The sequence below is a fragment of the Paramormyrops kingsleyae genome, chromosome 3 (assembly GCF_048594095.1).
Source record: "Paramormyrops kingsleyae isolate MSU_618 chromosome 3, PKINGS_0.4, whole genome shotgun sequence".
NCBI classification, from domain to species: Eukaryota; Metazoa; Chordata; class Actinopteri; order Osteoglossiformes; family Mormyridae; genus Paramormyrops; species Paramormyrops kingsleyae.
The window spans coordinates 32,698,703-32,723,947 of record NC_132799.1 but is presented as its reverse complement, the minus strand read 5'-3'; the positions used below and the strand labels follow the sequence as shown (position 1 = coordinate 32,723,947).

Below are 25,245 nucleotides of genomic sequence, written 5' to 3'. Positions count from 1 at the left end.
GTGCCTGAGAACTGATTAACTCGTTACCGGCTCCATTAATTACAGGAAAATACAGAGCAGAGCAAGAACTGGCTTAACGAACTCACCGGAGTATCCCGTCAGGTGCGAAAACATCCTTTTTAGCAATAATAATTTGAAGGAATATTTTTGCCTGCCAAGACATCTCACCTTCCGATGGAACGGGACCGAAGCATGCGCGGCGTACGGTCAGACAACGCACGTTGCGGCGAGAGTGGCAGACTCACCATTTGCGATTGGCTCCTGGGACAGCCATTGATGTCTTCCACCTTTTCATTCGCTGGAAGTTCAGGGAGGAAAGTGTTAGCTGGTGAGGGGAATGCAAGGACACACTGCGGTGGGGGAAAAAAAAGGAAAGATCGAGCCGGGGAGCCAGTGCTGACACCAGGACGGAGGACGGTGCCTGTCTGACGACCCGTGTAAAGTTTTGAGACAGTCCCGGGTAGGGGGGGGGGGCGTGTGGAATGGGGAGGAGGGGGTAAATCCAGGGCTCTCCAGGCTCCCTAAAGAGCACACATGGGAGACACATGCTTTAATAGAGCCCACAAAGTTTACTAGCCGGCTGGGCACACGCCAGCTCCGTAGATCACCATTGGCTGATGCAGGAGGGGGCGGGGCCACACCGTCCACTCTCTGGCTGAATACCGCAGCCAATCACTATGCATTCTAGCTCACTGCATTGGGGACTATGAGGCAGCCCCTTTTTTCTGGGGTGGGAGAATGTGTGTCCATGTACTGCAGCGTTAATAAGGATGTTCTGATCCTGCATAAGTCTGCAGATAACAGCTCCTGGAAAACAGTCAATGTGGGGACACGACCTTTTCCAACTTTTAGGAGAAGGAAGTTTTCTTGGGATGGGTTTAAGAATCCTTTATCACATAAAATAGCACATACGTGAAGCTCATGTCGTTTCGCGAGCAAGTGAACAGGGCATGCATTCAATGACATGCAGGGACCCACCTATGATCTGGATGATCTCCGCCAGTAGGACGCCATCGGCGATGTCCTGTGTCAGGTCCTTGATAAGCCGCGGGCAGCCGGATTTGGCCAGGAAGTGATTGGCCCAATCAGTGTAGATCTGTGTAGGACAGAGAAGACGAGGCATTGAGGAAAGCTGGACAGACACTGGCATCTAATCTGGAATGAATTAATCTTAGAGGAGGGGTCATAGTGGTCTAGGATTCAGACCACCCAACATGTGTGTGGCTCAGTGGGTTAGGACCCTGTGATCTCACTCCGAAGGTTGCTAGTTCAAATCCCAAGACTGACAGAGAGATTTTACCATCGGGCCCTTAAGCAAAACCCTTAACCTCCAATTGCCCCAGGGACTGATTGACCCCCACTTTTCAAAAAAAAAAAAAAAGCATGTCACTTTGCATAAAAGCGTCTGCTTTTAATAATCAGAGTCCCCCACAGAGATAGGCTCATTAAACATCACATGACGTATGAAATCACCTACCAGAGATGACAAAAGAAGAAATAAACCGAGCACAGAACACTACTGCTCTTTATACCAGCCAGAAGTCCTTCTTATAACCTCTGGATAAACTCTCCTTCCAACACTGTCTATGCAACGTGTCAGATCTATGATAAAGACAAACCCATTAACAACCCAAAGTTCTGCAGATACCACCTGCTGCGTCGGTCTAGACGTGGTTGGCTGTGCTAAGATCTACATCACAATGATAACAAAGAGGGAGGAGACTCGTACATCGTCACGCTCGTTAGGGGGCCCGGTTGTGTGAAGGCAGAGGTCACCGTTGTAAAATCAGCGTGCCGTTGATTAACGGCCCGCCGTGAGCTGCAGTTGGAAGGCCTGCTTTTCACCAGCCCCAATTAAGCACATTTTTCCTCTCCTTGGGGAAATGCACATGCCGCCCTTCAAACATCCCAGAATTCAAAGGGTTATCTGTTGTGGCTTGGTGCCCCCCCCCACCGCCAAAAGCCAAAAGCCGCGAGGATGCCCGCCGTCGGCACTGCACATCGGAACGCAGTCCCAACCACAGCTACGCAGTCCCATTAACCCCCCCCCCCCCACTCCCCCCCCCCCAGCCACCAGCAATCCAACCCCTCCCCGCATCAAAAAAAAAATAATGCTGGCACAGACAACCCGACAAATGCCATCGTGCCCCAGTCACAGCTCCACAAAATATGACTCCCCCCCCCCATCTCTGCATCCCCTCCCTCCCCAACATTGAGAAACCCAATCCTGATTACCAGCAGCTCACAGTCATGACGGAGACACCGGGCACCACATAATCCGCAGCTAAAACTTGCCAGCCCGACAAGGGCATATGCAGGTGGGCAAAGCATGGTGGGTAATAGAGGGTGGGGGGGGTTGGGGGGGGGGGGGGTTTGTCAGTGATACCCTACAGCAGCGAGTGACGCCTCCAGGGGAAAAAAGGCAAAATAATGAGTGTCGCATTGACAGAGAGAGACGAGCAGAGAACAATAAGCAAAGGTGCTCCTGTGGGACGCCCTCTGTCATCCTCGAACTTCCTGAGCCGGCAGTCATGGCAAGAAGCTGCCAAGCAACTTAGCAAGGAATCCCCGCGTGTGCCAGTCCGATTCGGAGCGATCCGGAAGATCGAAAAGTTAATAAAGCACATTTATCATTTCTCAGTGCTTTTCCTGTGAAAAACTTTCGGGATGTTTCAGGTGATCAGACCTGGGGGGCATACTCTATGCAAATCGCAGTGTTCCTATTTCACCCAGAGGTAGGACAGACATAGGCAAGTTAGCAGGCAGTCCCGGGTTCACAAGGGTGCCAAAAGGTGCAGAGCACCCTCAGATCAATAATGCGAACCCTCGGGTGGAAGTCTATCAGTCCATGACAGTGACATGCATGTTGGGATCACGTCCCCTCGATAACTCTAGATGCACCATTATTGATTTTGTTCCGGACCCGGCATTGTTAGCAGAACAGCATATATATGTTTTCTTTACTCGGTTAGGGATGTAAACACCTTAACTAGGGAAAAAATGCCTGAAAGAAGCAGGAACACCGATATATCGATAGCACAGCCCTAAACACACATCCATCAGAAAAGGGCATGCAGTTAGGGTCGCACAGCGCTCAAGGTTAAACGCTTTTATCACACTTGCCAACGAGATATAAATAAAAATGCGTGCCGGCATCTCAGCGAACCGCATGAAATGACAACAGTGGATAGAGGAATCGCTCGGATTGGCATCGCCCTCCCAAACCCCCCCCACCCCCTGCACTTAATGAGAGCCACAGGATACCTGGAACACGGAGCCAGGCAAGTTTCCCCAAGCCTGGACGAGCACGACGTACATCTCAGGCTGAAACACACGCCTTCACGACCTCAAACAAACATCTGATGCATGCCACAGTCATACTAAAAATGCAGTGTGGTCTCTTTAAGGCTAAGGACTGTGATTTGCTCACTGCGAAGCATCCTGCCTCCCCCGGTCCTGGTCCTGACTCACTGCCCTTCCTTCCCAAACACAGCAGGTGGGACTCACTCGTTCTCATTGTTGGCTACCGCCGGACTTTAAAGTGCTCCCGGGTACACATCTGCACCGGCGACGTCGCCTCCTCCCTGGGCACTGTCTCCACTCTTCCCTCTCTTGATCTCTTTCTCTCTCTCTCTCTCTCTCTCTCACTCCTTCCCTCAGCTTCTCAACGTGGCACGACTGCAGCCAACGGCACTGGCGGGACTTCGGGAGAGGGTCACAACGCGGCATCGGCGGCTGACCGAGAGACGGCAAGATCTACGGCACTGCGAACAGCCACTGGCAGGAAACAGACGGAGCGCCTTCGAGCCTGCAGTGCCTACGGTGCAGGTGCAGTGAGCGGTGAGCAGTGGCTCCTGTCCACCAGCAGGGGGAGACATCATCCAAGAAAAAAGTTGGGACACGAGATACAGTTAATTAGCTATGTCTCTGCAATGATGACCTGGTCTCAGGTGACACTGGCCTAACAGGAGAGCTGCACAGGTTAAATCTGACTACAAAACAGAAAAGACAGATATCTCCCAGCACCACATGGGGCTTTGAAAACACACGTGATATCAAAGTCTATCTGCGAAACAGCAGTGAGTCAGAGAGAAAGGATCGCACACGTCGTTTGTAGAAATCACAAGACCCATAAAAAGTCAAGCCCCTACAAAGAAAAGAACCACAATATTTCAGAAAAATAAGACATATTATTCCCAGAAACTCAAATCTGCATTCTTTTCTATCCCTGTTTGCCTAAGTCTGACGTAAGTCTACATCTGATCTCATGTCTTTACTGTTGCCCTTGTTGTCGTTGCTGAATTCTGGGTAAGATTCCTGAAGTTCTTACTTTCAGTACCTGTGAGTGGAAGCGCTGACATGTGGTTGGCCTCAGGGTCAGCAGCCCGACCCAGAGCTGCAGTCAAAGCACCTGCACATTTAACTGATCTCCGGTCAAACCCAGCAGAGGCTCATGCGAGACGTATCGCAGATCCCTGCCCTCGCGGGAAGTGGAAAGGGCAGGCTGTAAACTGGCCTGCAAGATTCTGTACCTGCTGCCACTTAATCACTTCCTCAGGCCGATTTCTCCGCCAGGAAACGCTCAGGGGCATAGTCGGAAATTCTGCAGCCCCTGGGAAAATATCAACTTGGGCCCCCTCAGTAGATTCTGCCCCCCCCCCCTGAATCTGCCAGGATATCCATGCCCCTCTGCCGCTCCCCAGTAACACCAACAGAAATCACACAGACAGCAGAGACCACACCGACACTATGGGAGACTTTTACAAACAAGTAAAGTTATGAAATGCACTGAGTGGCCAGTTCATTAGATACACCTGCCAGCTAATACAAACAGCCTGTTCTTCTAAACAGGGAACCACATGGCTGCAACTGAACATATAGAGCCAACAGGGTCAAGGAGTTAAGTGCAGCAAACAGCTTAGACACAATAACTATTTATTTCTTTAGCAGGAGCTTTTATACCCATTGAAAGCCGGGTCAGACGGTCCCTGGAGCAATTGTGGGTTAAGGGCTCTACTCAAGGGCCCAATGGTGACATCATGCCAGCAACTCCAGGATTTGAGCCAACAACCTTCCAGTTACAGACACAGGACCCTATCCCACTGAGCCATGGGATCTAAGCTATTTTGAACATGGTGTGATAATGGATGGATGGATGAATGGATGAATGGATGGATGGATGGATGGATGGATGTTGCTGGCAGCCATGTTGTTTACAGGATTTCAGACACAACCCACCCTCCTGGGTTTTTCCACACACTACAGCGTCTAGGTTGCATAGCATGGTGTCGGGCTGCATGGCACGATGAATTAGAAAAACATCCAGTCGGCTGCAGTTCTCTGGACAAAAATATCGTGCTAATGAGAGATGTCAGCGGAGAATGGCCAGACTCGTTAAAGCTAACTGGAAGGCCACAAGTGCAAAAATAACCGCCCAGATGAAGTGGTGGGGAGAACGGCTCCTTTGAATGCTCATCGACTCCCTAAGTAGTTCTGGGGGAGTCGTACCTGGTGCTTCTTAGATCTAGCTAATAAAGTAGCCATTGTGTGCATCACGCATACTAACCAGCACAGTTACAAACAAATCCATCTCCGGCTAACTGACATTATTTCTGTCGACGTGGAATTGAAGCGGGAGCCTTTGGCTACATCCTGATTTTCCAGCTGAGAAAAGAACAGATAATGCGAGACACCATGACAAAACACAGGAGATCCATGACCTGCAAAGTCTACGACTTTAAGCTTCTCAAACTTTGGTTAAGAAGCTTCTAGCTGAAAGAGTCCACAGAAGGATCCCTGCCAAGACCTAAGCCTCTAACCTCGCTGTCAGAAGTCCAGTCCATTCCACACTGTTCCAGCACTTTTACCCAAAAAAACTATGGGCTACCCATCAAGCAGTCCAGCTAAACAAGGAAAAAGCTAATTAACCCCAAATGCCCAGTGCAATGCTCAATAATAACTAACCGTCTTTATTTAGCAACTCTTTGTGCATAGAACAACTCAATTAGCTGGAAGGCTGAGAGATAATTTCCATGCATCTCCCAAAAGACCCAGCGAAGACCCGCGGCTGATGGTTTCACCGGGTCACGCATAGTCGCTCACTGCCCAATGCATCCCCTGGCTGACCCCTAAACACAAACACTTCTGAAAGCAGTATTAAGAATAATCATAGTCACAATAGATGGTCTTGGTGCCTTGGCCACAGAAAGACTAAGATCAGTCACAGACAGTCACACAGGAAGCATGAGACATGCCAACCTTGCATTGAATCGCAACTACATAGCACACCATTCCCCAGATGATCTGGAAGTGGTTCTCCAGGGTGGGTATATCGCATTTGTTCTTCAGCAGACCACTGACATATTCTCAAATCATATACACCAATGAGCTAAACCATTATAACCTCCCTCACGTTAAGCGAATAATGTAAAATATCTAGTAAAAATGATACATGTCAAGGTCTGGGATATATTAGATGATAAGCTAACAATTGGTACTCGTATTTGGCATAAGTGCAGAAGATATGGCAGGGGTATACTGTAGATCTGAGTGACTCTGACAAGGGCCAAATCATTATATCGGATGACTGGGTCAGAGCATCTCTGAAGCGGCAAGAGCCAGGGTGCTCATGGTCAGCCGGGGTGAGTGCGTATTGAGAGTGGACTGAGAAGGGGAAAGCCACAATCCACCAAAGGATGTTGGGCGAGCAGGACTCGTCGATGCGTAATGTGAATGACGGATATCCCGTCTGGTGCAAAACCAACAGACGAGCTGCTGTGACCCAAATTGCAGATCATTGTGATGATGATGATTGATGAGGACTGTGCCACGCCAATGAATCAAGGCATCTTTATTCACTTCCCATGGGGGTGGGCATGATGTTTATTGTATTTCTCAAATAACCTCTGGCCAGCCCAAAGCAAAGAAAACAGCACCTTTATTTTAAAAAGCAACACACTTTAGATGGGCTCGTTGTTGAACGACGGGGGAAATGCCACCATTTGTTTACAGCTCCTGTTTCAGCAATTCACTGAAGGTCAAAACCTCTATCCAAAGGTACCTATCAACTTCCTGCTAAGATCAGGATGCTGCACAGCACCCTGAGACTGTGCCAAGCTCCATGAGGGCAAAGCTGCTTGGTGTCTTGGACTGGATCAGATCGCATCTGGAGACTGTCGCAGATCTCGGAATCTACCACCTTGAATAGACTGGGCAGGATTCTCATCCTGCTTCATCGCTGCTCAAAAAATCCAGCCGCTGAGGTCCTGTGAAAAGCCACGCTTCACCTGCTTCACTGAGCATTTCGGGCCAGAAAGTCCTCGACCAAAGGTTTTGTGAATGTTTTAATAGATTTGGATAACATGTCGCTACTTGTATCTCTGGGGTGCTTTCAGCACTGGTCGGGCAGGGGAAAGAACTACGCTTATGACTCGCTTACTGCAATTAATATTAATTATATCCTCCATTAATTTTCATGCTATAGCTAAAGAAGGCAGGTCTTCAGAGAATTTCACAGCACATAAACAAGCTGACTAAGTCTGAATATTCAACGCTTTATCGATCTTAAACCTGTTAAGCTTTTCAAAAACTTACAAGGTGAAATCATGAAAGAAACTCCCAAAAGTCAATCTGTAGTTCATTAACACCAGACCGCAGAGTCCCCGTTCAGCAGGGGGTGCCATTATCAGGTCCTTCTACTGGGACACCCCATGGATCAGCGAGTGCTGTTAGTGATTCGTCTATCCGAGGGGCCAATTCCGCTACAATGACGGGTCTCGCCCGTAATTCAGAACAGCACCGGAACCTTGGCATTTCCCGCCTGGGGAACCACTCCTGGAATTCCAAAGCTCTCCCGCACTTCAAACTCCTGGAGACGGAGGAGGAAGCTGGGGACGCCGTGAGCGAACGGAGCTGGCCTTGACTCCAATGTCCACAGGTACTAGTCTTGCTCAACAGCCCCAGTGTGCAGCACCTGCATAATGGCCGACACTTAGCGCCATCTGATTCAAGAACTCTTGCTGGAAGATACTAGTATGAGCTGCACCTGAGATTTTGAGATCAAGACTCCTAGGCCCCTACAGGTTCCCCATGGACAATCCAGCATCAGGGGTATCACATAGCTGATGGAAATATAAGAACAAAAAGAAATGAATGAATAAAACAAATACATGAAAGAGGAAAGTCTTTATTCAGAAATTTCAGTAGACCTCTTCCCATTCGACATGCACTAGGTTGCATATCTATGAACATTTGTGGATACAGCCTGTGGGAATCTACGTGGGTATGATTTCTCTTGCTGTCGAATAACATTCCACCTGCTCTTGGCCTTTTGGTGAAGAGCACATCTGGGTCACCAAACGACCACACAGAGCTTGATACACTCATAACTTATGTCTTCCTCCTATTAGGATGGCGAATCCAGGGCTCGTTTGGATTGACGCTCGCCAGTCAGCTTATGTCATGCTACGAGAGCTAATAGATGCAGTTCCTCTTGCTTCTTGGAAGACGAGCAGCCATCGAGGATTAACCCTAATCTCAAAACCGAATCTGTGCCACCAGACAGAGACAAGCTCCCTCAATGTCGCAAGACAAGGCGGGAAAGCCTGGTCGCAGGAGCCAGACGCTAATTGAAAAAGCAGAGGCAGATTAAATAAAGCAGCATTGCATGGGTAAGGAAGGCCGTAGCGTAGCCCCGAGTGAACCAAACATTAATTAGGAAGACTTATCGAAGGCCTGCGCAACCCTTAGCATAAAGATATCTGGTACATCCGAGGAAAATGAAGGATTCTTTTTTGCACAATTACACTGCAATGTGCCAAACGTAGCACACCAACTAACCGTGGCCCTACATCGGATGATGGTGTGTGGCTCAGCGGGGTTCGCCTCTGTGTCTGTGATTGGAAGGCTGCTGATTCAAGCCTCAGCTTCAGCAAAACAGCGACACATCTCTATAAACCCATGAAAATGCTCCGGGGGTGTCAGATTCATGGCCGACCATGTCCTTGGACCCTAAACTTTACTCTCAACTGTATGTATGTCTCAACAGAGAGCTAGATACACATTAAGAAGCATTCAGATGTACCTGTCTTTGTTTAAATGGCAAATAAAGAATCTTTTTTTTTTCCCCCAGCAGATAAATAATGTTATTTTAATAGCATTTGTGACTCCCAGCCTGGGAAAAGCAGAGAGTTGCTAAAAAGTTACAGATGTGCTGGACGGCGTCAACACTGCCAGGATCAACCCGGATGACGAGCGCGTCCCCGTCCCATCGCGGCTAAACTCCGGGCCTGAATTCTGTCCTGGCCGTCCAGAACGATCCCTCAGGAGGTAGGTCTGGGTCTCTGCTTGCAGCAGCACCAGAGCAGGTGTAAATCACAGACACATTCTTCCATCGAGGTTACAGCTGTCCGGTCCAAACCCCCCCCCCCCCAGTTTTGTGATGCAGGAATTCTCTTACTGTTTAACACTCATGGGTATAAGCGGGCAAATTATTTTTAAGTAGTTCTGTTCTAGATAGGAACTGTGACTGGACTCTGTAATGAATCTGGCTCCGTGGCTGCATTTAATTAGCACCACCCACTTCAGGCCCCGTGTACATAGGCAGCCAGGAATTCTTGGGAGTGACCAATCAGCACGTCCAGAGGTGTCCCTAGGGGCGGGGAATGACTCAGCAGGCTTCAGAGGGGGCGAGAGCGGGCAGCCAATGACTGAGCAGCATTCCATCTCAGTTTGACCAGCCGACGCAAGAAAAACAGCAAAGCTGTGCAAGGGCGTGTAGTTTGACCTGCAGGTGCCGTAACGGATGTGTGCAGCAAAAATGATGGCACCTAGATCATTTAAATTCTGCTATGCGTCTCTCATAGCAGATCGCTACAGTGTACATACAGATCCAGCCACTTAAAATTTCCCCTCCAGTCTGGCTGGCAGCCAAATCCCAGCCAAGTTCCTTCCAATTACCATCCGAAAGGTAGAGCCCCCCTTCTTCTAGGGGTGGGCCTATATTTGACTATAAACCCGCCCATTCATTCACTTGCAGGGTGATACCATTAGATGGCGCTGTCTTTACAAAAACTTTACTTTTCTTTTTACAGGGTTAAATGATTGAATGGTCTTTGCTATGACTTAAAAAAGCTCATTTTTGTTTTAATTTATTTTATTTACTTATTTTATTTTAATATGCTTTATTGGTTTGTTTATTGTCTATTCTTATTTATCCTTTGTACAGCACTTTGGTCCTACAGTATATTGATTTGTTTTAAAGTGCTTTATTTTAAGCATAGTCCACAAATTTTCAATAGGGTTCAGTTTGTTGGCTTTGGGAAGGCTGTTCTGATGTGTGTTGTGATCATTGTCCCTGTATCAACTGTCCAGCCATTGATTGTTGATACTGTAACTGTTGATTGATTAAAGAATTTGTAGGTCATTGGGAGTTCATGATCCTCACCTGCTGCAGCAATCAGAATCAGAATCAGCTTTTATTCGCCAAGTGTGCTGGGGCACACAAGGAATTAGTTTCCCACAGTTTGATACTCTCTCATACACAAACAATAAGTTAGAGCTGGGCGATAAATCAATTTAATTGATTAATTCGAATTTACAGTTCAGGACGATATGTTTTCATGAAATCGATTTTATTACTTTTTTTACACACAAGCGCCAAATGCGGAACTAATGCGATGCACCATTCCTCACGGGTAAATTAACACTGTAGCAGATTCACTAACAACATGGCAATGACAGGGGAAAAGATGGCACGTGCCCAAAGAAAGGTGTTGCTACTTCTGTAATTTGTAATTGTAATTGTAATATAATATGTCAAACCCAATGGCATAAAGTATTTACTTAATACTAAGCTGACATGATAAAATTATGTGTTTTTTTTCTATTGTTATTACAATATTACTTATTACTTTTATTTATAAGTTTGAGGGTGTATTGTGTTGTTGCCAGTTTTAAAATAAGCTATAGAGAAACCTTTCTAAAAGTGTTCACAATAATAACTGACACTTTATTGATCCCCGTGGGGAAATTGTGTTTATGCCTCTCTCAACTTGATCTTTGAAGAATAAGTTGTCTGTGAAGGCCACCTGTTGGGGCCTTGCTCAAGGAGCTGCAGACATACTGAGGCTGGGCTTGAACCAGTGACCTTCTGATTACAAGCACACAGCTTAGCCCACTGAGCCACACACTGCTCCTAAAGGTGTGGTCTAAAGTAAAAAAAGCTAAATAAAGTAGTTTGATTTTGAGTAGGGGAGGGGAGAATCGATTAAAATCGGAAATCAGATTTTTTGTGAAAAAATCTGAGATTTTATTTTTAGGCCATATCACCCAGCTCTACAATAAGTGACACTATAAAAACAAAATACCGTATACAAGAAATACTGTACAAATACAGTACAATACAATACAAATACAATACAAATGTGAAAAATTATAAATATTATAAATATACACAGGTGAGTAACACTGTGCAATTTTAAGGTGCGAGGTAGAGTGTAAACAGTTTTTGTAAACAGATCTGTAGCGCCTGCCAGAGGGGGGTAGCTGGAGAAGATTGTGTCCAGGATGTGACGGATCTGAAATGATTTTAACTGCTCGTTAAAATCTATGCTCGTTTAGCCGAACTAAAGTCCACAAATCGGATCCTGGCATAAGTTCCTGGACGGACCAGATGTTGCAGGATATAATGCAGCCCCATATTCACTGCATCATCCACCGACCTGTTTGCCCGATAGGCAAACTGCAGGGGGTACAGCTGGTGTCCTGTAATGTCCTTTAGATGGGCTAAAACCAGGCGTTCAAAGGATTTCATGACCACAGACGTCAAGGCGACAGGTCTGTAGTCATTCAGTCCTGTAATGGTGGGTTTTTTGGGGACCGTGATAATGGTGGAGCGTTTGAAGCACGAGGGAACTACACACAGCTCCAGGAATCTATTGAAGATGCGGGTGAAGATGGGAGCCAGCTGATCAGCACAGGTTTTGAGGCAGGAGGGGGATACACCGTCTGGTCCCGGGGCCTTCTTGGTTTTCTGTTTCTGGAACAGCCGGCTCACTTCCGCTTTGTGTATTCTGAGTTCCAGGGGGGAGGATAGGGGGGTACGAGGTGTGATGGGGGTTATTGTCTCTGGAGTGGGGTGGATGGGGGGTGTGAATCTGTTTATCTCAAACCTGCAGTAGAAGTTGTTCAGCTCATCTGCCAGGTCTTTGTTTGCTTCAGCGGGGGGTAGGGGTCGTCTGTTGCTGGTGATATCTCGCAGGCCTCTCCACACTGATGCAGGGTCATTGGCTGAGAACCGTTCTTTCAGCTTCTCAGAGTAGCTTCTTTTTGCCACTTTGATCTCACTGGTCAGCGTGTTCCTGGCCTGCCTGTACAGGGCCCTGTCACCACTTCTGTAGGCATCCTCCTTGGCCTGGTGAAGATGTTGCAGTTTGGGAGTGAACCATGGTTTATTGTTGTTGTATGTGCAGAAGGTCTTGGTCGGGACACACACATCTTCACAAAAACTGATGTATGATGTCACAGTGTCTGTCAGCTCATCCAGATTATCAGATGCAGCTTCAAAGACAGTCCAATTAGTGCAGTCAAAACAGTCCTGCAGTTTCTGCTTTGCTGCATTGGTCCACTTCTTCACAGTTTTGACTACAGGCTTGGCACGTTTAAGATGTTGCCTGTAAATTGGAATAAGATGGACCATACAGTGATCAGAATGTCCTAAAGCTGCCCGGGGGACAGAGCGATAGGCATCTTTTAAAATGGTGTAACAGTGGTCCAGTGTGATGTTGTCCCTGGTGGGGCAGTCGATATGCTGTCTGTATTTAGGAAGTTCCTGGTGTAGATTCACTCTGTTAAAATCACCAAGGACAATAAAAGGGAATAGGGATATTTTCTTTCCAGGGGGGGTGATCTGGTCAGCCAGCATGCATTTACATCTCAAGCTCATTTACATCTGAATGTTGGTGGTGCTGTTAGACTGTGAGAATTGTATGCTTTGAACTCTCCAGTGCTTTTTTAATACCATTCAGTGACTGATGTTGGGAAGACAATGGATATTTACTGTACACCTCCATGTCTCCTGGATTACTGACCCCAAGTCATTTCTGCTACATGGCTTTACACTGTACAATATTTATATTTACATTTAAAGCATTTAGCAGACTTATCCAAAGCAACGTACAAGGTATCATGGTACAATAAGCTGGGTTTAGAGGAGCTTACAGTTTTGATGGCGAGTCCGGCTCTATGATGGAGGGATGTTAAAGTGTTTTCTGTCTTGTGATTTCTTCTATTTCAGGGGCTTCTGGTGTGTTTAGCCGTTTAGATGGTGGACCAGACTTCACGAAATAGCACTCTAATGTGACTAGCCTTTTTCTGCGTATTGAAACTTTTCAGAAATGCAAGACTTTGCCAGTGCTTTTGTTCACCACCCGAGCGTATAGTCGTGAACAGATGTGAAATTTTGGCCAACTTTTTCATTGAAATTCGATTTGTATGTGTTCAGAAAAATTTGTGATCAGAGGCTTTAAAAGTGTTTATCCAAATAGGGACCTCAAAAAATGTCCCCAAAAGTAGGAAAATTTCAGGTTTTACTACACTTTGGGGGCAATTTGGTCCTCAAATGTGATCTATGCAAACCCACACACAAACACACACATACTACCAGTCAAAAGAGATGTTAATGACTTTCACACATTCAGTTGACCCCCCACCCCCAGCCCCCAGCCCCCAGCCCCCAGCCCCACCACTTTTCTTGTGCTTGTGGGCAGTTCCTTGCTCAGGGTATTTGCTATGGTGAACTTTCATGCAAAAAACATTTGCACTTTCAGGGTCCCTGTGTGGCTCAGTGGGCTAAGCCTGTGTGCTTGTGTTCCCTGGGTCACTGGTTCAAACCCAGCCTCAGCATGTCAGTCATGACTATACAGTGTATAAATGTTTTTGGTAGACGATCATACTTTTTTTCCACTATAGTCTTCTGGTTTCTAATTTACATGCCAACAACAGTTTTGACTGGTAGTGTGTAATGACTGTTTAGTAGTGTTTATTTAACCGACTGGCTTGATAGTCAGAATATGGAATAGTCTTCCTGATAACATAGTGCAAGCTGAATCCTTGAGTTCCTTTAAATCAGAGCTAGATAAGATTTTAACAACTCTGAGCTATTAGTTAAGTTCTCCCTAAGCGAGCTTGATGGGCCGAATGGTCTCCTCTCGTTTGTATAGTTCTTATGTTCTTATGATCTGAAAGCAGTGTTTCTTATGTTAAAAAAATAACCTCACCTTGACCGCTTCAAACATCTGTCTCATCTGTCTCATTGTTTCATTGTGGCCAAGCAGAGAAGTTAATGACACATTCACACATCACCCCCCCTCCCCCCGTGGATGTGCAGCCACCAGCAGCCTATCCGGCTGTTAGCCAGACAGAAAGAAAGAACACACCTTTATTCTCCACAGTCAACCTTATTACTTTGTTTAGACCTGTAATTAGTCTGTCACACACATCTTGGGTCACTCTCTTCTCCCAAAATAACTCTTGGACATGCTGCTGCTTTGTACCTGGCTTGGCCTCCTTGCGCATGAAATCTTTCATCTTGTGCCAAACAAGCTTAATGGGCTTCAAATCTGATTAATTTTCATATACCTCTCATTGCTTGACAATATCAGTCTTAATACTTTGTTTAGGCCTGTAATTATTGTATTGGACATATCTTGGGACCGCCTCATCTCCAAAGAGGGAAGTAAAATAAAATTGTAATTTCATCAATAAACTGACTAAAAACACATTTTGACAGTTTTAGGCCATCTTTGCCTCACAACAGAAACTATTTCTAAATTTCACAGGCCATTTATTGCAGTGTAGTAAGTTTATTAATGAAATTGGAATTTTGTTTAAATATAGGGAAATTGTACTTGCTTAGATTTTCATTTTTTGCAGTGGAGTTACAATACCTGATTCAGGTATCTTACCTGATTTCAGGTAAGTCACTTCAGATTACTGCTCTCCCTGGTGGATGGATAGATCATTGCAAGTACTTTACACACAGAGAGTTGAGGGGTGGATCATGCCGGCCCCCTTTTTCATTACATCATCGTGGGGGATCTCATTACAGTCAAGGACCAGCCAAGAGCCAGTCAAGGTCCTGTCAAGGACCTGTCATGGAAAGTGGGGAAATTTTAAGCGGCTGGATCTGTACACAGCCCCTCTCTCTCTCTCTCTCTCTCTCTCTCTCTCTCTCACTCTCTCTCTCCCCAGTTTCCTGCTCTCCAGTAACCCCGGGCTCACAGGCTGACGCAGCACCCAGCAAAATGCAAGACTCCCCCAGAACTGGCGCGATCTCTCAGCGGGGCAGGGCAGGCGGGCACCAGCCCAGGCGTCAGTCTCTCCAGGGGAGGGGGGAAGGGCAGGGCCACTGGAACCCAGGCTCCGCCATTCAAAGACTGGCCAACAGGGGGCGCTGCCTTTTGGGACTCACACAAAACAGCGAACTGCAAGAATGTGGTGCACAAACACACACACACACACTTAACATCCCCTCCGGACTGACACATCAAGAAGTTACTCATCATCCCCCACCTAAATTACAGAAAATTAAATAATTAGCATGAAGTCTCTTTCAGAAATCTTTCTGTCTGCAATTTTATTTCTGACGTACGTACCCGCAGTCTGACAGTGATATGTCTGGCTTCATACAACAGACCCCCACTGCATTCCAATAAATCTTAATTTAAGTCTGGGCCAAGAATCTAATTTGCGTAGGTCGTTTGTTTAACGGCTTCATTTACCGATGCTTAGTCGTACCCAACTGGATCATGACTACCACTGTAATTTACAGTGCAGCTCAGACATATACTACATGTGTCCAGCAGGGGGAGCCGGCTTCTCACGATTTGCCGTGTGAAAACAGATATTGAACTGAATTCATTTTCTCGACTGGCGCTGAGAAAAGAGAAGCTTAGTCATTCATAACTTGAAAGTGACTGGAAAGTAAAACAAATCATGGAAAATCGTAATGAAAAGCAGACGGCGCTTATTCCACTCTGACCAAACCCAATACTCTCTTGTGAAATACCTTGGAAGGAACTGCAGCGGAGAACCACACGACCCAGACGTGACCCCTCCCCCCCCCCCCCAGCAACAGGGGGTGCAGAGTCGTGACCCCCTGTCCAAAAGGCGCTGAGCCGAACGACGGGGCACCATCCGCATTTCAACTTGACAAGAGACTCAAACTTCATTCCTCCTGGTTTGTTCATTAACCGTACTGGCTGGTATACTGATGGTACCCCCCAGGTCTATGGAATGTGGTGGGTGTGGGTTTAGACTGCAGGGGATCCCTGCTCCACTCTCATGTTAGCAATCTGAGCCACTGCTAAGGCTTGACATTTAACATATCCGAAGACAGAGCCGACCCAATCAGGCTTTGGAGAAAAACAGTACCAAACGCCCTGGACTATTGGTCTTCTCCTGACACCACAATATATTTGACCTCCATCTTTGGGGGGGGGGGGTGTGGTCTTTATGTATCCTCCTCTTTAAGCCATTTTTATGCATGTTGCACCCTGCAGCATGAGGTAATCACCAGTTCAGCTCCCACTGTCCTTGCTCTTCATGTGACAAGACCAGTTGCCTTGTGCCGTTTCTTATGATGCCCCATATGACGGTGAAATTAGCCAGATGGGGATACACATCTTCAGGAGCCGAAGGGCACAGAGGGGTCGTCCCGGAAACGTCAGGAGGTCAAGATGCAGAAAACAATATGTCCGCCACAATCAAATGAGGCTAATTAACCATGCAATTCTTTAAAGAGGGTTTTACCGCTGTTGTTTTGGAGAAAAAAACAGCTGCATAAATTGGCACATAGTTAATGATAGCGCTAGTCGGGCCAGATAAAACGGCAAAAACTTGGTCAAAGATGAAGAAGATGAAAAAAAGTTCCCAACTCTCCACAGGGTTTTGGGCACCAAGCCGAGAACATGATTATTTTTATTTGTGAATTACCGGGGAACACGATTAAACTCCTGCATTATGGCTTTGCGGTAAAACAACAGCTGCTACAGTCCTCTTGGGCACCCTGGGCACTGTACCCAGAGCTACCAGCAGGGGGAGCCCTAGACCAAGCAGACACACTGGGAGAACTCGACCCCTTCCATAGTGAGCCAGGACTCTAATCCCAAAGGCCCCACAGCTGCTTAAGTGCGGAGACAGTTTATCCTTCCTCATGGGGGGGTTTTCACACTGGAAATGATGAGCATTTCCCCACAGCTTTGCACTAGCATATACTTAAAATCGTATCCTCTGGCCACTGTGCTGGCAGAGTAGCGCAGGAAACCATTACAATTCACTGTGTTTTACTGTGTTGTCAAGTCTGACCTTTTTCTTAGTGTTTATGTGGGGAAAAAAAATCCAATCGCTACTTTAAGCGGGAGAAAAAGCCCTTTAATACACGCCGTTTATATGAATGTACCTCCTTTATACCTATGATTTGCTCATTTGTTCTCCAAGTTTCAAGTCACAATGAGTCATGTGTGAGTCGCTCTGCTGTCATTTAAAATGAAACAGGAGGGGGCGCTGTAAAACATTCTAATGGGACACTATCAAAAGCTACAGAGGGACTCAGCCGCATGAGGCATCTGCCAGGAATCCGGATAGCCCTCTTAGTCATGGGTGAATCACTGCGAGGGGTCTGGGCCTCACGGCACTCACACAGGGCTCTCATCTGGATCCGAAAGGCAGGTGAAGTAATGGAGCGCCCTCCCTGACAAGGACACCCAGACATTGCGCCCTATAGCTGATTTGTACCATGTGACATGATGCAGAGGGCCAATCCGGTCAAAGACCCAAAGCCACGGCCAATCAGGATTTCCTCCTGGGCCCCCTGCTCTATGGGACATCCTCTCCCAGCCACGAGTCTCTCCCAGCTTTCCACCAGCCCATGAATAGCAGGGAAAAGGTAGGAAAAAGCAGGAAAAGGGGGATTGGCAGGCAGGCTAGTCAAGGAGGTGAAAGGTGGTCATTCTCAGGCACCTGTTAGTAAGGAATGCTGGGTAAAACAGAGGAAAGAGTCCATTCAAGGTCACAAAAAAATATTATTCCTTACATTTTTTATGCATGTCAAAAGTCATCGCTGCAAGAACAGGCCGGACCCTCGTGGGCCCAGGCAGGCTGTCCCAGGCTCTGCTGCTAGTATATGACTTGCAAACACATAATAATCGCTCGAAGGAACATAAATGCTTAGCCTGCAACATAAACAATAGCCATGAATCTGCCACATTATAAAGGACGAGCCACCAGAAAAGGCTTTAAGACACAACGTGATCTTAGAAGAGATCCTGTCAAAATGAAATGAAGAAGTGTGTTTGAAAAGTGAGTGAGAGAGACCTCGCTCTATCTGCTTTGAGATCTGAGGCCTTTGTCACCGAGCTGTAAATGTTAGTCTGTTAAAAGGCACTTCAGCCACCTCACATCCCTCAAAGGTTGATTAATTCTTGTAATCACAGCATTTCTTCTGGCAAGTTCAGCGCGGACCAGGTCTGACGGAATCCGACGGTATTTAAGACGCCTCAATGCTCTCCGCACTCCGACGAATCCTGACGGATCAGCCTGACAGACAAGTTATATATAGCAGTGAGGAGGCTGCCACACAGTGGTGGAGACCTACACCCTAACCAGGCATCCTATACATATACGGTCACCTGACTACACCAATGACCAACAGACCCCTTATGTCCCCAAGCACTACCCTCCCCCGAAAGACTCTCTACTGTCACTCATTTCAATCTTTCACACCGCTGAGAGTAGCAGCCCCTACCTGTGATGTAAACATGCAAACCAGGCTGTAACTCTCCAGTCACCCAACACACCAAGGCTACCAAACACAGCATCATATAGTACAAACCAACAGCGGCAGCGCTAGAGAATGTAGGCCCCAATAAAGCGTATCATATTGGGCCCCCAACTCCAATAATGTTCACATTTTTTTTTAGGGCCCCTTGGAATCATCTACAGCACCCCCACAGCACCCCTATGACTGATGTTACCACCAAAATGGTCACAGGCATTGTGTCTATTTCAGAATGAGCAGGTTCACCTCACACATCGACACTGAAAAGAATGCAACTTCTTACCCAGGTTCCCTTGGACAGATAATGCACAGTCGGCTTCCCGTCCTCTTCTGTGGTGCTATGCTGTCTTTTCTGGGTCACGCTCAGTGCAGCAACCCCCCCCCCCCCAGCATGAAGACGGCCCAGATCTCTAAACCGACCTCTTTCATCGAGAGAACCCACGACAATGTGATGGCAGGGAGCCTGCTGAGGTCCATCTCATGAGTTCCCTTTCCCGCTCATCCCGCAAACTTGACTTTTGATTTTTTGATTTTCGGGACCCCCCCCCCTGTGCTCGCCGCAGTTCCTCGGGCGACTGAAGCAGCGAGAGGGAAAAACGCATCAGTTCAATCACCGACCAAAACGTCACTCTGACTGGGGATGCGACCATGCGTACACCCGCCGGCCTGGGAGCGAGAGCCCACAAGGGGGCTTTTCACGGGACGGGATGGGCCAGCCAGCAGGGGGGGGCGAGGGATCAAAGGAGGCCTTTTCAAAGTGTTCGGTGAGGCAGAGAACACTTTAAGACTTGGCAGAAGCGGCGCGGTAATTATTCAAAACGTCCGGTTAATCTCGGAAGAGGGATTCACGGCGTGGGGACACATGGATGGTGAAAGCCCACCCTCCCCATCACCGTGAGATTTAGCCGCCATTCGGTGCTATGGTGAGATTTAAAACACACAGGGCCTGATATCCAAGTCGAATGTCTGTGACAGACCAGCTATAAGAAGCTGCAAATATATTGACAAAATAATGTCACCTCTTACCTCTGGGTAAACCGTGATTCAATCCCAATGATTCCCAAAAGTATGACTCCCACAAGTATTAAAAAGGAGGGGTACAAAAGTTAAAATATTTAAAGAATAATACAAAGTTTGTGCAGCAGTATCTCTCCGGACCGTGGGCGGATTTGCAGTCAGACGGCTGAGAACGATACTGCAGACTGCCGTAAGCGACCACGAACACAGACATCTAAGCCCTCCTGTCAGAGAGTGCGCATCTGACACTGCACAGACCGCCAAGGTCCTTACCGCAGCCCAGGCAGCTTCAACACTCTGGGGTCATGCTTTTTTCCCCCCTTACCAGTAAAAATAATGCTTGGGCTGAATCAGCACGATAACCTCGTGAAGTCAGACATTACCGCACGAATGCAGAGAGTTCCGATCTGTGCAGCCGCTAACGTCTTGACACTTGACATACGTTTACTCACAAAGTTGGAATAACAGTGAAGTTGGAGAGCAGGGTGTAACTTTGATGCTTAAAAGGCAGAAACACTGGGGAGGGAAGCTGAAGCTAACAGTCTTTCGGTGAATGTGCCAGTAATGGGAATGTTTAGGAACCCATGTTCTCACAGTGATAAATCAAGGGCGTAGGTTTGATTAAAATGTCGGCAGGGACCAGATCACCCCCGAACCCTCTGCCTCCATATACACACGGGGGACACCCAAAATAGTCTACCATCCATGCCCAAATCTACACCCTTGTGATAACTAGTTGGCTGCATCAACTAGGCAACAACAATATCCATCAATCCATCTATCCATCCATACATTCATTTATTCATCTGTGCATCCATACATCCAGCCACCTAATTACTTATTGTTGTCAGGTGAACAGGAGCAACAGCCTGTTATTTATATAAAGACAGAAAATTATATATTTTGATGGGGGATGAAATCTAAAAAAAAAACTCAGATTAAACAAAAGAAACTATGCAAGACAAATGTTCCTCCCTTTAAATATGCAACAAGAGTTTTATAAAAGTAGTTAAAGTGACCTCCAGGTGAGGAAAACTAGTGACCGCAAACGACCAGCACAAAATTTACCCCCAATTCCCCAACACACTGCCAACCCCCACTGCCTTACTTTGTGGACCCATTCACAACAAAGCTCACGGGTCTGAAAGTCAAATCCACACGGCCAGCACCTCCTGGTGTCTCCCAATCATGTGGCGGGGGCTCAGACAGGCCCAGAGGACTGAATCAGTATTTACTGTCTGGCTCGACGATTTAAAAATTTATCAGCCCTGCAGAGGCTGCTGTTACCTTTATTAGAACTGTGCAATACTGCTACAATAAAATATATTAAGAAATAATACTTTCGCAACAAAGGAAATATTTTAAATTAAAAATGCATAAGGTGGGCTCCCCCTAGTGTTTAAGGAATGTAGGAGAAATGAGCGCCGGAGGTGCAGGAGGTACAGTATGGATAACTTTACACATTCCTCTTTCGTTTGCTGGGCTTATTCCTAAGTAAATGACAGCCTCTCTGAGTGGAATGTGGAGCACGTGGAGAAGGGGTGGGTTGTTAATGTCTCATTGTTCCCCGGGATGTTACGTCTCGTCTCTTTATGGCATATCCTTGGTCGGGGGGCTGGACCGGCGCGGGGGCATGCCAGCACAGTCCCCCAGCTGACTTTATTACGGACAGACTGAAGCCGATGATTCACCCCCCCCCCCCCCTCCCCCCTTTTCCTCAGTGCCAGTCAGGCTGAGGAAACCCAATAAAATAGCGCTGGATCTCCGAAGCCCGACGCGCCCGGACGTTCATGAAGCTGGGGAGAGGATGATGAGGAGAACAGGTGTGCGGACACAGACACCATCAGATATAATAAAAGTGGCTCCGGGGCAGAAGGCGACCCCTCCAGCGAGCACTCTAACGGAGACCGACCACGGTAATACGAGACTCCTAAAAACCTGCAATCGCTTTTCCAGCGTTGATTTTTCCGAAGGGTAAAGGAGCCCATCTTCTCATATAGGTTCCTGATTTAGGACTAACTATACACTTCTGGACAGGGAGAGGGCTGAAACTAATGCCGTCCTGCACTCAGGACGTTTAAATGTGCTTTTAAACACACTGTGGACCGCCCCCCCCCCCCTCCCCGTAACTCACAGTAGCATTCTGCAGTCTCTTATCTGCTAGTACTTCAGCGAGATTTACTCACGCTATAAAGATACAACAAAGAGCGACTCTTTGCAAACTGGACACCGATATTTGGATACTGAAATTCGCCTCTCATAATGTACGTTCCAGGCTGTGCAACGGAGATGCAATAGCTCCGGGCGTTTTGTTGATGCAAGGGGAATTGTGACAAGCTGGAAAGGATTAGCGGTGCCTAAGCTTGAGCCGGGAACGGCCGAGTGGGATCGGGGATGCCGCGGACGGGGCACGTACCGGTGGGGCCCGCTTCGGTGACGGGCTGGTCCAGTTTGATCCCGAGCAGCACCGAATCATAAATGATGGTGCGGGTGTAGCGGCGGAAGTTAATGGTAATTAGCGTGGCACCTCATCAGATCAATGAATAGAAAAATGGAAAATAACCTATTGAGTCACCGGCAACGGTGGCTGGAATGCGGTCACATAGCGGTCACAGTGTGAACCGGTGTCCCGCCCTGAGGCTGCTTCAGCAACACCAGGTCCACAGGGTTTCAGGCTGCAGCAGAAGAAAGGGTCTGAGAGACAAATTAAAAGTTTATTCTTTTTAAAAACTTTTTTTCTTTCCTTTCCTCGGCACACAGGTCCATGACCTGCACATAAAACAACCAGCCATCTGCACACACATCTGTGCACAAACGCACCAGCGATCTTTCCTAAACAACATGCTGAACATTCCTATTAACTGGGCGTTTTGAACGCCTGCTCCAGTAAACATGTAACCCTCAAATCAATCTGACACCAATTAAATAAGTTAAATAAATACATGTTACACTCGTTCATGCAAATCCTTTGCTGGAAGCCTGTTCTCCTTGTCTGGCTGAATGGACACAACAACGCAAAAACTTAACAATGCTTCGCAACATTGATACTATTAAATCTCTTTTTGGATTAAATTATGAGTCATTTTGCCCATCTAAATTGCAGTCCAAGGGAATGCTTTGTAGATGAAACTGCAGCCTCAAAGAAAGGTTTTAAATCTAGCTGAAACTGAACCCCGATGGTTCTTGTGGTGCATGTCAGTGAATCCTTCCCAATGGGAAGAAAATGATATTTTGCTGAAGTTGGAAATGCCCACATGACCACAAGTCTGTCTTTACCCTTTTTCTCCACACTGAGGAAACGGGAGCATTGGAGATTTGTGACATTTGTGGGATAGAGCAGGCGGCGGCTGTCTGTTCTGGGTCTCGTGTGAGGCCCCCGGCTATGGGGTAACGGGAACAGCCTGTCCGGGAAGGGGGGCTACGGCCCCCGTTTTACGGAGTTTGGCGGCCCACCTGCACCACAGACCCCATGCGTGCAGGTCCTTCCTCTCCAGCTAGATCCACGAGCCTCTCCTGTTTGCGTGCCTGTCCCAATGCTCACGGAAAACGGCTTCCTCTACTGAATGATTCACAGCCAGTCCGGGTCAAACCCCGAGCTGGTGACGGCCGCAGCGAGCGGCCAGCTCAGCTCTTTGGGACCATTGTTCTCTATAGCACCTGCAAAGTCGATGTTAACTCCTCTGCGCTTTACCATGATTCACAACCTACAGGCAGGCCTATGGAGGTAGTGACAGGGCCTACAGTACAAATATCTAATAATATGAATAAATCAATAAATATACTGTACATACAACATTTGACTTGGGACGTGCAGTGAGTTTGTACATTATCTCAGTTAGACTTATTAAAAACATCACGATTTTTTTATTTAGTACAATCCAAAGGGGGGAGCGGGGCGGGGGGGGGGGGGGTAGTTTGCTTTCCTCTCTTGGTCTCCGTGATGCTGAGCAGACAGACTGCTGTGTCTCTGGTTTGCTACTGGTCCCCAGTTAATATCGCCTCTGTCATACGGAGTGGGACTTTGAAAGCATAAGAACGGCCTTCAGGATGTTTCCAGGTGGAATTCTTAAAGATTGAGAAATTTTGCGAGTCCTATAATGATCATTTTCATTATTTATTAATCTGTTGATTTTTGATGTATTGAAATAATTACTGACTATTCCTCAGAGCACTGGTATCCTGCAGTTTGCTTAAATTGTATTGGGACAGTCACTGAAATTGACTGAATATGGCACAAACAGCCCCGCCAGCCCCCCAGTACAGACTAACTTACAGGTGTGGGGAGTCTGTTATGTTTCATTGGATGCCTGGCAGCTTATTTCAAAATGACAATAAAGTTTGACTTAAAATGCAGGCCTAGTAACACCATTGACCCACAAGAAGGCCAGTTACAGTGCACTGCCCCCCCCCCCCTTTCTCCCTTAGGCTACAGAATGAACCACAGGAGAGTCCCACAGTGGGCCGCACTTCTTGGCCTCCTCTGGCCAGATTCGCGCAGCTGTGAGGGTGAAGCTCTCCATCCTTCTCACATGGAAGCACACACTGCATCCCCATCTGCTCCAGCAGCGGGAGTTAAACATGCCTCCCCAGAAAGCTCATCCAGAACATGTGGAAGAACTTTCCCCAAAAAACAAAGGAGTGTTTCACGTGTGATATTACCCCCACACAGTTCTGTCGTCACAGAAGAAACACCTTCTAAAAGCATGAAGATAAATAAACCTCAGGGACAAAATCTGGCATCGAGAACGTGCACAGGAAGTAGGAGAAGAAGCAGTCAAGCATGGAAACCACACAGATGCACACAGAAGGGGGACGCCAGCAAAGGTAGTCATTGCTTTGAGAACATACTGTAGTTTTGCACATAATATTAATAGATAGTTTTGCCCATAATAATATTAACAGCTGTATCTCTCCAACCATTAATTTAGAGTAACAATAATTATAACTTTTAGTGTTAGTCAAGCAGCCAGCTGTTTGGCCAGTGCAGGAAACAGCACGTGTCAACATCTGCCCAACAGCGGTTGTGTATTGAGCAGCCAATCAGAAGTCGGCGTGTCATGTGACCTGCATGTTTATTTGTGCATCCTTATTCACCCGCAAAGTCAGGCACACGGGTTCAACTTTGAGGCTCCATGTTGATTTACTGGGGACAAGACAAACTGCTCCTGAATGTGTCAGACTCTGCAGAAAAGATGCTCTTGTACCTGATATTAGATGCCAGTAATAAGCTGTGACATTAGCCTTAATTAAACAGCCCCTGCAGTTAATGGCCGATAATACGCTCAGCACAGCTTCTCAGTTGCTGTGCTTATATGTGGCTTTGGGGATCTGCTCATTCTGCTATCATGCAAACACGCAGCCATAATTAAGAGCAATAATAATAATAACAATAA

General features: G+C 47.0%; 1 protein-coding gene across 6 annotated transcripts in view; it reads right to left on the bottom strand.

The window, feature by feature from the left end:
* LOC111843402 (neuron navigator 3) overlaps nucleotides 1–25,245 on the bottom strand; it is a 219,309-nt gene that overhangs the window by 73,628 nt on the left and 120,436 nt on the right. For 5 of the 6 annotated variants that reach the window (XM_023810970.2, XM_023810967.2, XM_023810968.2 and 2 more), the window contains 2 exons: nucleotides 979–1,096; nucleotides 246–298 (listed from right to left, as the gene is read on the bottom strand). In XM_023810970.2, the coding sequence (XP_023666738.1) occupies nucleotides 246–298; nucleotides 979–1,096 (171 nt within the window). Of the gene's footprint in view, nucleotides 1–245; nucleotides 299–978; nucleotides 1,097–3,507; nucleotides 3,843–25,245 lie in introns of those variants that run through there. The other variant, XM_023810971.2, reaches the window with a different exon arrangement.